The 12,424-nt window shown below is 37.6% G+C and overlaps 1 protein-coding gene across 2 annotated transcripts in view; it reads right to left on the bottom strand.

The window, feature by feature from the left end:
• The window catches only part of Cabcoco1 (ciliary associated calcium binding coiled-coil 1), a 133,623-nt gene that overhangs the window by 103,063 nt on the left and 18,136 nt on the right, over nucleotides 1-12,424 (bottom strand). Inside the window, exons 2-3 of one of the 2 annotated variants that reach the window (XM_047554243.1) lie at nucleotides 8,101-8,284; nucleotides 6,374-6,452 (exon numbers count right to left, since the gene is read on the bottom strand). In XM_047554243.1, the coding sequence (XP_047410199.1) occupies nucleotides 6,374-6,385 (12 nt within the window). In that variant the 5' untranslated portion in view covers nucleotides 6,386-6,452; nucleotides 8,101-8,284. Of the gene's footprint in view, nucleotides 1-2,514; nucleotides 2,751-6,373; nucleotides 6,453-8,100; nucleotides 8,285-12,424 lie in introns of those variants that run through there. The other variant, XM_047554242.1, reaches the window with a different exon arrangement.

Here is a 12,424-nt window from a genome sequence, read left to right as displayed (position 1 = left end):
GAGTTCATACATTTAAATGCCAAAAGTTTAATTTAAATTTTAAGGGGAGGCATTTTCTCCAATGTAACTAAACCTAGAATATTGAATCCAGAAAGTTGGCAAATAGAGCTTATGCAATGTCACAGAAAAAGTCTCCCTGGATCAGTGTCTAACGTCCACTTGCTCACAGCATTGCATAGAGTAGTTTTAGTCTATGATAACTGCCTCTCCTGCATATTTCAGACTACCCATGATTTTAATAATTCATCGTGTGTCTATTATGTGGTTAGGATATGGTTACCTTTGTTCTAGGTGTTGGCTACTACCAATAAGTGGGAAACCTCAAGCTATTGGAAGTTTGTTTTATTTCTGATAGATCTGGCAAGAAAAGACACATTTCACTACATCTTGGCTCTGCTGACTAGATGGTCTACTAGCTAAGCCAGTCAATTAAGATAAAGAATTTATTAGAAATGACACCATCAGGGACTAGCTCCTGGGGGATCAACTCTGCAAAGAATCTGATCTAAGAAGAACCTTTCAGAATCCAACTAAAAAGCTGCAGTCTTGGGAATAGACTACAAGAGAGTCTTGCCATCTTTTCCATCTAACCTCTGAAACCCACAGTAAGCATAAATGGGAGGCAAGCAGGACTTGTCACTGTAATGAATGACACAGCTGTATGGAGCAACTGTCTCCCCTGTGAACGATAAGAACTCTGCTTTCATTAGAAAGGAAAATGGAGCTTCTACCACCCAGTGTATTAATGTGTCATCTTAGTAAATGAGCCCACTAAGTGAGTCCAAGTTACAACTTGATGTCCCTAGTTCGTTACTAACCAAAAGATTGAGCATATCCTGGATTGCACATCATGAGGTATATCTGCTCCTCCACAAAGTTAACAGATGGGCAAGCTGACAGTTCTAAGATGGTAGATAATCATCTAAGGTCTATAACTAGTGCATTCATCTGACTCATCCATTATAAAGTGTTTTTTTTCCCCAGAGCATGACACTTCTTTACATCACATATGTGTAATCATATATGAATATTAAATATATAATATATATCTATAGCAGATATCTGTATATTTGTGTATCTATACTTATATATACAGATAGATCTATCTGAAGTAGTTATATATAATGACTATTTTATATATGTGTATGTTTATATATATGGCACAAATTGTGTGTGCATGTGTACTTAAGTATAGATTCAACAGACCACAAATTATCCATCTACTAAGAAAAGGGTATTATTTACTTGGATAAGTATGCTTACACTGGCAATTGTGCATTCTCATAAGTTTTTCTATATGTTTAAATAATACAATTTAATTGGGAAATTTCCTATGCTACTTTTGAAATTCTATTACTTACATTAGAGATCACAAGGGAGTAACTGGCTTAGAAACCAGTTTATCACATTAAAAAGTGCATTTAATGTATGCTAATTTATTTCAAAAGGCTCATATGAGACCGCATGCCATAGCGGCCTGCTTATAGTATTGGAGGGATCCAGACTGGGAACACTTACATGTCTGGGAGCAAGATGCAAAATTATTGGCTCTCTGCATTTCCTCATTTAAAAAATTACAGCTAATACTTATCTTCAGCACAAAAAATGTTGTTTAGACTAGAAAGGAGACTGAGCAAAGTGATGTTAATTAACACATTATTATTCACCTTAGAGGTTTGAAAAAAAACTGAAGAATAAAACTCAGTGTGTGGAGATTAAAACATTTTTTGGTTATATCTGGCATGGCAGTGTTCTTAGTTAAACATCTCAGGATATTAAGTGCAAATGAGTAAAGTTATCTAAAAATCCATTCATTCCTGAGAGTTGGTGTTGGGAGGGGCTTAAAGATAATAAACCTTTCTGTTACACAAGGAAGCCACTGGGGTCCAAGGGGTCAAATGATTTCCAAAAGACAAGTTAATGATGAGCAACAAAGACATGGCTGGAAGATGAATTTTCAACCTGCTCTTCTTTGTCCCTGTCTCCTATCTTGTATTCTTTTGTTCAGAGAAATGGCAAAATAATAACAGAAACACCAAGGCCTGGTCTTCTACTATTACTCAATCCACTACCAATAAGCAGTTATTATTCAGGACACCTTTTGAACAATCCCAGCTGTGATCATTACAGAAGAATTTAAAAGGGACTGGCCCATTTAAAAATCCGAAATCACTTTTTAATTTTTAAATTAAAAAATGTTGAGGAAGAAGCCAGTGGTTGTAAGGTCTTTAAGGCATGGAACCGTCCAATGCAAGAACGAATACAATTTATAATCGCAGGCACCCCTCGCGGTGCTCCAGAGGGAGCCGGGGACAACCAGGCGGCTGGGCTCCGGCACCTTGCGGTTGCGGCCCGGGCGAGCTGCAGCCCCGCGGCTGTGCTGGGCGGCGCACCTGCGGGGGCCGGGCCTGGAGAACCTTCCCGGCGGCGCTGGCCTGGGCCGCGGACCCAGCGGCGGGGGCGGGCGCTCGGGCGTCCTGGGACCCAGACTGGGACAGGAAAGGGGCCGCGTACCTCCGACTCGGCGGTGCTTCCCGCAAGGGTCAGCCCCGCTGGGGTCGTCCCCAAGGAAGTCTCCATGATGTCGCGGGAGAGCAACGGCCCTGGTCGCCTAGGCAACCGGGGTGGGGCCAACGTCCCGGGGCCCGAGCGATCCCAGCGCAAAGCCGCTCCCGCCCAGCCTCCGCCCGCGGGGCCGCCAGGCAAGGCTGGAGCCGCTGCGGAGGCTCTGAGTCATCCATGCAGACAGACTCGTCCTTTCAGCTGGAGTGAAAGACGGGAGCAAAAAGCTATGTAAATAGCAGCAATTTCAATGAACTAGTTTATGTGATGGCACCAAATGCTGGCGCGCTGCAAGTTCTCAATAGATATTCAAGTGAGATTAATTATTGAAACTTGGACCATTCCTTGATATTTGATCCTAATAAGCATTTTTATTTGCAGTATTATGATAGTTTTGTGGTTATGTTTATAAGGAAAAAAACCAAAGTCTTCATTTTTCAGAGATACATTCATGTGCTATGCCTCTCCTTATTTCCTATATCCTCAGTGTTTCGTGGTAATACTTTATTTGGTTTTATCATCACTAAATCCAATAATGAGGGATGGTGTGCGAAATGAAGGGAGGTATAGCAGATAAATCAAGACTGCGTACAACTGGGTATAGGGGTGTGTTGAGGGGTTCAGTGTACTATACTTGTATAAACATTGGAAAATTTCCATAATAAAAACACTTAAAAACAATAAGATACATTACATGGCAGTTTGAGTATTCTCTTCTCTGCTTTTTATTCTCTTCACCTGCTTTGAAAATGAAATGTATTTTTCTGATATTTATCTTAAAATCAACTCTTAAATTTACTCTTAAAATCAACCATTATTTAAGTGGTTCAGTTCCTGGTCTGTAAAACACGATAATAACACTTTTGGCCTCAAAGCATTAAGGTGAAGATTTAATGAGTTACTTCATATGGAAATGTTTAGATAGACCTAGCACCTAGTAGTGGTCTGTGTAAGTATTAGTATTAGCATGATGCTTCTCCTGACTTTAGTTCATCCTGAATATAGTTTGCAGAATACTGCTTCATCGAGTACTTTAAATTAGCCTATTGCCTTTCAGACCAAATTTAACCTGTTACCTTTACATAGTCTCCTAACTGTGCCTTTCCTTCAAATGATCTCATGAATCAAATTATGCACATAATTTGTGCATTTTGTGCTCATGTGTTGTCTCTAGTTATATGCATACCCCATCCCTTCAAGTGGGTTGTATTGTTCCTCTTTTTTTCTTTCCATATTTTCACTCCTAAAGGAACTAGTTCTGTTCTCAGTACAAAGTATTGACTCAACAATGCATTTCCGAGTTTCAATGCCATTTATAAAGGACTATGTTAGAACTTCTTCAATTAGTGAAATTATATAGACAATTTTTAGTGATTGCTAGCATTAATGGAGAGCCACCACTTTACAAACTAATTAGCAGGTCTACTTGTTTCATTGTTTCTTTTTGATCTGTACTCCAAACAAATTGAAAGTAGCTGGTCATTTTCTACAAGTTTAGAATGCTTCTGTGTTCTTTAAATTTAGTGTTTGATACAAAGAGCCAAAAGATTTAATTTCTCCTAACTGTAGTTTTTTTCTTTCCTTAAAGATCTGATTTATTTTTCTGACTTTTAGTTGTTCTTCCATTTCATTGACAAGTTTTTAGGTTTCTGGTGCCCCTTTTTGGTATTGGACTCCAAAATGGGATGATGTATTCCATTAAAGAATTCCATTGAAGGAATTCCAATTTTATTTTAATATAGTTAATGTTGTAATTTATTAGAGAAGTTAGTTTTGAGGAGGTAATTTAATTTTATGGGGTAGATTTTTTTTTCCCTCAGTAAGGAGTGGTGTTGAAAACCCATTAGCCTGAAGGTTACTTTTAATTTGCACAAGTTGAAGCTGATTTTAGCCTCCCACTTCTTTTGTACAGAGGTGCCAACAAGAAGACAAATCTCAGTAGGTGCTATGCTTTCTTACATGGAAAGGTCAGTTAAGTCTTCCTTCTCAGATCTCCTTTGAAGAGAAAGGCTTCTAACCAAAGCCTGGAAAATTCCACATATTATCTTAGTTTATTGTTTTAGGGATAGAAGAGAAGCAGAAACATATGGGCCTTGCAGTTTACACTTTTTTTTTTTTTTTTTAAAGACCTCTGACTTTAACCACAACAGTAAAATCTGTGTGTGTAGAGGGGAGAGGGTGCCTAAAATTTTTATTTAATAAATCAGATCAACTCCTCTTTTACTGAAAGAACTCTAATATGCACATGTATACATATGTAAATAGCACATTCAAATGGAAGTGGGTTTTCTTGAAGTGGAATAGTTTTATCATTTTACCAATTTGAGCACTGTATAGATGTTTAAAATAAAGTATACTTTTAAATACTAGAGAAATACATAGGAACGGGCTGGATGTTTCTGATGGATATTGATGGTCTGATATAGTAATATATGGCCACTAGTATTGACAATGAGGTTTTAGTTGAGTTCTTAGAATGGGTCAACATTTTACTCTGCTCTTCACAGTTCTTCTATCACTGGCTCATTTTAAGTATTAATCAGGTGCTTCAAAAATAAATGATATAATATCATTAATGAGATGGGTGACATATGAATAGTTCAAACACTGGGACTCCTGAGATCTTCAGTCTATTGAGCAACCCCCAAGGCAGTCTTAGGAAGATCAGGCTACAAAAATTCCAATTTGTCTGTTATTTATTTATTTGTACTGGGAATTGAACCCAGGGGCGCTCTATCACTAAGCCTGCCCCTAGCCCTTTGTATGCTTTATTTTAAGACAGGTCTCATGCTGGCCTTGAATTTAGGATCCTCCTGTTTCAGCTAAAAGTTAGAGTCACTGGGATTATAGGCAGATGCCATCATGTTGAGCTCAATTTGTCCTTCAAATGGTAGTGAGAGAATAGAGAATTTTGGAGATGGAATTTGATAGAACAATGTTCTAGCCTTGAAACATAGTAACCTTTTAGTAGAAAGAAAAAATATAAAAAGCAATTCAATTTCTAAGTAATTGTCTTTGCATCTTCTTACATATTTAAGCAAAGAAAGTCTTCTAATAATCATTTTAAAATATAAAGTTTTAAAGTTTTTGAAGTTTTTGTAACCTTTACCTCATCCTCAAATTTAGTCTTCTCATTTCAATCAAGTGCTTTAATGTGTGCAAATTGTACCAAAAACATTGGAAGTTCTTACCTTAATAAAACACTCCTAGGAGATGATATAGTAAACCTAGCATAGTAGCATACATTCTAAGAGTGACTAATTATTATTGAGGATGGATGGGACAATGATTTCCAATAAACACTTTTGGTCCTGTTTTGACATTATTTCACATAATACAATTCGAAACCATCTTCTCTCATTTCATGTCCTTTTGTTAGTCCTTTTTCTCCAGTCATTCCACTTTATAGTGCTTCTTTCTGCTCTTCAAAATGAAAAGTCAATTTTTTCCATTTTGTAAACAATTATATGTACTACTCCAGATTCTCTAAGAAAATTTTATAACTTGTTCCATTTATTTTCGATCAACTTATTTTTTATTTTTGTTCTATTTAGTTATACATGACAGCAGAATGCATTTTGATTCATTGTACACAAATGGAGTACAACTTTTCATTATTCTGTTTGTACATGAAGTAGAGTCACACCATTCGTGTAATCATACATGCACATAGGATAATGATGTTTGTCTCATTCCACCATCTTTCATTCCCCCTGTTCCCTCCCTCCCTTCATTTCCTTCGACACAATCCAACAACGTTCCTCTTCTTCCCTTATCCCCCACTGCCAGTTATGTATCAGCATCCACTTACCAGAGAAAACATTTGGTCTTCTTGTTTTGAGATTGGCTTATTTCACTTAGCATGATATTCTCCAACTCCATCCATTTACCTGCAAATGTCATAATTTTATTCTTCTTTATGGCTGAGTAATATTCCATTGTGTGTTTGTGTGCATGTGTGTGTGTGTGTGTGTGTGTGTGTGTGTGTATATGTCACAATTTGTAAATGGACTAAGGAACTGAGCAGACACTTTATGGAATAAGATACACAATCAATCAATAAATATGTTAAAAATGTTCAACATCTCTAGTAATTAGATAAATGCAAATCAAAACTACCCTAAGAGTTCATCTCACTCCGGTTAGAATGGCTATTATCAAGAATACAAGCAACGATAGGTGTTGGTGAGAATGTCGGGAAAAAGGTACACTCATACATTGCTGGTGGGGTTGAAAATTAGTGCAGCCACTCTGGAAAGCAGTGTGGAGATTCCTTAGAAAACTTGGAATGGAACCACCATTTGACCCAGCTATCCCACTCCTTGGTTTTTGCCCAAAGGACTTAAAATCAGCATTCTACAGTGATGCAGTCACATCAATGTTTATAGCAGCTCAATTCACAATAGCTAGTTTGTGGAACCAACCTAGATGCCCTTCAATAGATGAATCTATCAACTTATTGATCCCTCATTTTTAACCACTCCATGCTCTTTTATCTTCTTCCTCCCCTAAAGCGGTACTATGAAGGTTTGCTACTGGTTCCTGCCTTCCTTGGTGTGGGACATTCTCCTTTGGCCTCTCATATACATTCTCTACCCTTTTCCACAGTCCTTCTATCCTGGAAGACTAATATTTCTGGGCTCCATCAGTTGGATCTGCCATATTCTTACCCTCTGACATATGGTTGAGTTTGGCCAGTGGGAGCACTAGCAGGTCATTGGAGGGTAGATGAGTAAAGTTAGAGTATTTATTCTCTCAATTCACTCTCTGCAGGATTACAGTTAGAAGCAGCTGGATTCTTACAAGGAAGATCTCAAAGAAAATAGCCTGTCCCTGAGCTTATCCATGGCTACAGCTCTCTTCAGGTTCAGGTAACTTCTATCTTTATCCCTTTAGGCCTAAGGGTAGTAAAGGCTCCCTCAGGCTGCTAATCCTGAGCTGCTTCTCCATCTCTTGTTGATTTCACTTGTGATTGCCTACGTATTTGCAAATAGCTTCTTAACTAAACTTTCCTCAGTTTCCAGATAGATTTGTATTCTCTAGTGGGATCTTGACTGATATTAGCAAACATTAACTCTAAGACTTTTAACAAGGAAGGTTATGTCTGATTTGTTCAATGCCATTGGAATTGGCCACCACTTACAGTATTGTCTGTAATTGAACATGGGAAATCCCAGCAATTGGCTCTTATTTTTATTCTGGATTTCCAAACAATGATCTGTCTTTATCCATTGCTCTCTGCCTTGTTCCCAAGCTGGAGAGACTGGGCCTAAGCTTAACTACCCTCAGAATTGATGGCAGACAGGGAGACTGGAAATGGGGCTTATGCCATTTATGTCCTGGGCAGCAGGCTTCCTCAGACAATTTGTATAGATGGTCATTTCTCTAAATTCTAACTTTCTAATGTCAAGAAGAATTTGTAGTTCCCTATTGACAAGCCATTTTTAAAAACTTTCCCTGTAAAATAGCAAAAGCAAGATCACCTGAACCCTGACTGGCCTCTCCTTGGATTATGGGGAGTAGAGGAAGGAACAGTACCTCATCTTTTCTTCTTGTTCATCCTGCCCTTGAAGTTTTGACCTTTCCCAGTAAAATTTCACCAGGGGATGGGAATGGGGGTGGAGAAGTCAGGGCATTTTCCTCCTCGATTCACTCTGTGAAGGATTACAGGTCACAACATCATGTGAGGTTGCAGAATTCACTGGAATCCAGAGGACCACACCTGGTGGGGGAAGTGGTATGGGAAAATACTTATTATTCACAGATTCAGTTGTCCCAGTATATTTATATATATAATCTATATTTCACACAAGTTCTGTTTATCATTTCCATTTACAAATTGCTCCTTAGTGCAGTATTTGTGTTAGTAGTTTCATCACACCTTTTAGGCTTCAGTGAACTATTTTTATGTCATTAATTCATACCCGTGAACTGATAATTTAATACAAAACCAAGTTAACAAACCTAAGCAATGACATATATGTCATGTGAAAGTGTTTCAGCTGAGAATGTTAGCCAAGGCAGACTGACCCAAATTTCTAAAGCACAAACCTTTAAATGCATGATTTGAGCCAGCCATGATCTTCTTTTTATGAAAATCAAAATTCATCCTACACTTTAAACTTGTGAAATATGGATGATCAAAAGCATTTTATTGATTTTTTTTTCTTCTAAAACTGTCTAAAAGTGACTGGGTGCCACTTAATTAAAGGCAGGAGCTCCATTTCTCTGTGAATACATTTTGGAGGAGCCCTCCCCCGGGCGATTCTGGAAGTGCCTTCACTAAGCAAGCATTACCCCCTTCTCTGCAGTACCTCTTACCCCATCCAGATTTTAAATATAGCAATTTCTATTTTATCTGTTTTACATAATAACTTTCGTGTACATTTTGTTAGAAGGAAGGATTTTGAGCTTTAAAAAGTTTGAAAATTACCAGATAATCTCAAAGGAAACTTCATCTCTGCAAATTCTATTACTTTATAATTTCCCTAAGTATTCATTGCCTCAGACATCTTCTTTGGCAGTATCACTGTTATTAAACATTTCTGTTGCATATGCATGTTTATGATTCCAGGAAAGTGAAATAACTTATATTGTCTCACTTAATCATCAGAATTACTTTATGAGGTAGACGGTACTATTTTTATTTTGTAGATGAAGACACTGAAACCCAGAAGGCTGAGTATCTGACCTAATGTCTCATGGCTAAGTATGCGGCAGGCAGGTGCAGGTATGGACCAGTTCCTATGATTCCGAAGCCCACTCACTCTGCCTCACTGCGTCACATCACTTCAGCTCTTTGTGCACTCCAGAGCCTGGGTGGGTGGATGGAATTTATATCTGGTGCCTCTCTAGTTCCTTTCCAATCCTCTTTTCTTGCCCCCCCCCCCCATTCCATTCCCAGTATGTTCACAATAATTGTGAACTCATTTAGCATTTTACTCTTGGCCAATTTTCAACCAGGTCTACAGTAGTAAATAAAGTATAAGATGGTATGGCTTAGCTCCTACCAGGGTGTATTTGTATTTTCCTAGGAGACTTTTGAAGATGGTAACTTCTTTTGCCACTTAAATGAAGGAGGATTTAATGGAGTTCATAGAGTTGCTCACTGTGGGGTTTATAGCTTTTAAACAGGAAGTCTTTTTCTGGTGCCTTCTTAGACTTCAACTTAAAGACAACTTTGTTTCACCTTCTAGTCTTAGAAAATATTGCTATGATTCCTTTCACCTCCACAGTATTTGCTAAAATGCTTTGGTAAGCCTTCAATAGATAGGCAAGCATGATGGTGAAACAATCAACTAATCAACAAAAAAATATTTTTGTAGCTGTGGTTATTCTCAATTCTAGCACAATAGGTGACAGATTTTTAAAAAAAATACTTTTCGTCATCACTAAAATTCACATCTGTATCCTGTTCAAATGAAATACATTTTCATGGGTCTCAAAGCTGCTGGGTCAAGCATTGCACTACAGAAATGTGTGACGTCATTGAACGGGTTTCAGAAGATTGCAATCGATATCACAGGACTTATACCTTATTCTATTTTGTTTTATAATAATTTTGGGGAGATGATTGTCTATGTGTGCCAGGAGGCTAGGACTGAACACATGAGGTTCTATGTGCTATGTGTCAGACAAAATATCATAGCCTAATGGTGGTTAATGATTAGTTTCTGGCTTGTTATTTTGATGATAGTCCTGTCTCATTATGTCCATTATAGTGCCCCTCTTATGGCCCCAAGGATGCAGATAGGCATAGCTTTGTACACAGCAGTAGAGAAAACACTGTTGAGATTTTTGATGAATTATGAAAAATAGCTTTATTTTCATTTAATATGGATGGTTTTCTTAGAAAACTCCTTAAACAATTCCTTACATTAGAGCAAATAAACTTAGAATGTTTACACAGAAAAAAACAAAAGCAGAAGATTGGGGGAATGAAATGAAAAAAACGATGGATCATAGGACAGAATTGATGTTCAGATTTTTAAAAAAAGTTTTAATTAAAAAAAACAGGGGTGGGTTGGGGTTGGTGGTTCACTGTGTTGTTCAGGCTTAACATAAATATCCTTTAACCTCTTGAGTAGCTGGGATTATAGGCACCGGCCACCTCACCTGTCTAATGTTCAGACTTTAGAGAGAGAAAATGGAATCTGGCAGGTTGAATCAAAACAGCACACATTGGATCACACGCCTCTTCCTTAGGAATTTTCTCTATGAGATTGGCCACAGTGTTCTAGTGGGTTCTGCTTTACTCTGGAATTACCCTGGTAATTAGTAGAAGGGTTGCTATGGCAATGCCTTCTTTGTGATCTACATCTTCTAAGCACTCTGACATGATGCTATGTTTTCTTTCAATCATTAGACTCTCTTGAAATAATTGATACCATGACCATAGATACAAAGCTGACTGATTCAATTTGATTATCATTTCGTAGTTGAGTTAGGAAGCAGAAATATGTTTAAAATGCAGATCTTTTAAGGAACTGTGGATTCTTCTTGTCTGGGAAGCCCACTCCTGAGTGCTTGAGTCTGACGTGGCAGACTCAAGAGGAATTATGCTGCTCAGTAGACTCCATAAATGGTAGAGCCCAGTGATCTTAGGTTCAGGGTCCAAGGACAGCTTATGACAATGGGGAAGTGTTTCTGATTTCTTATTGCTGTTGCGTCATTTGAAACCCATTTGCAGAACTGCTTCCCTTGACTGGACAAGAAACGGCCTGTTTTTCTAGTGTATGTATAAGCTGTTGGAACAAGTCTATCTATTCTTCTCTGGCTCTGCATGGATTGATGAGACCAACATTAATTCCAATCTTTATAAGGAAGCTGTCCCTTTCCTTCCTACCGGAACTTTATCTAGTGAGAGGTACCAATGAACTGACCTCAGTTGTGGTCAGACATGGAGAGATTTATTAAAGCTGTGCTTCTAACTCCACCTCCAGTGATTAGTGGTTAATTATTAATATGAGTATTAAAATAAAAAATGGAATGAAAGACATTTTTCACACCTTAAATTTTTAAAAAATTGCTGATGATATGTACCAAGACATTTTCTTATCATTCCTTCATCCAACAAAATTTTATGGACTACTGTGTATAGAGTCAGACACTGTCCTATGCCTGTGGTTTAAAAAAAAAAAAAAAAAAAAAAGAAGAGGAAGACAAACACTCTGAGCTCCCAGAAATTCCATTTTAGTGAGTTCATAAGACTAGATTCTATTTAGATCTAAGAACTAACTAATTATTATTTTGAAAGGCTTTTTGTCTATACAAGTCTGGGAAGTTAAGATCTACAAAGAGCCTGATATTATTATATGTGTTTTTAAACTGGAAATCATATTCCCCTGGCTGATGGTTAATCATGTGTTTAGAGAGTGGTAAGTGCTATGGACAAAAAAAAAAAAAAAAAAAAAAAAAAAAAAAACAAAACTTCCCAGATCTAGGGGTTGGAGGACTCTGGGCATGTTGTAGTTTTAAATAGGACACTCAGAATAAGCCTGGGAGAAAAGATGACAATTGAATAAAGCTTATCATGGTCATTATCATAACTAGCATTCTGGCTAACTGCTTTTTGTGCATTATCTTCCTTAAACCTTGCAACAGGGGTAGTCACTGAGGCTTGAAGAAGTTAATTATTTACCCAGCATTACAGAGCTATTTACCAGAGGTGATAGAATTTAAACTCAGGACTATGTAATTAAGAGCCCAAGTTTCACTGTACTGTACATCTCTCAAAGCAATAGTTTGCAAGCTGTGTTTGGAGGGTCTACCGAGATTTGACTTGATATTAGTTTTTTTTTTTAAGCATCTATTGTTAGCCACCTAGTTTTCAAACTGTACTTTAAGTACAAATACACTGTAA

Source organism: Sciurus carolinensis, chromosome 5, assembly GCF_902686445.1.
Source record: "Sciurus carolinensis chromosome 5, mSciCar1.2, whole genome shotgun sequence".
NCBI classification, from domain to species: Eukaryota; Metazoa; Chordata; class Mammalia; order Rodentia; family Sciuridae; genus Sciurus; species Sciurus carolinensis.
The sequence above is the reverse complement of the archived record's forward strand: the minus strand, read 5'-3'. Positions and strand labels throughout refer to the sequence as shown.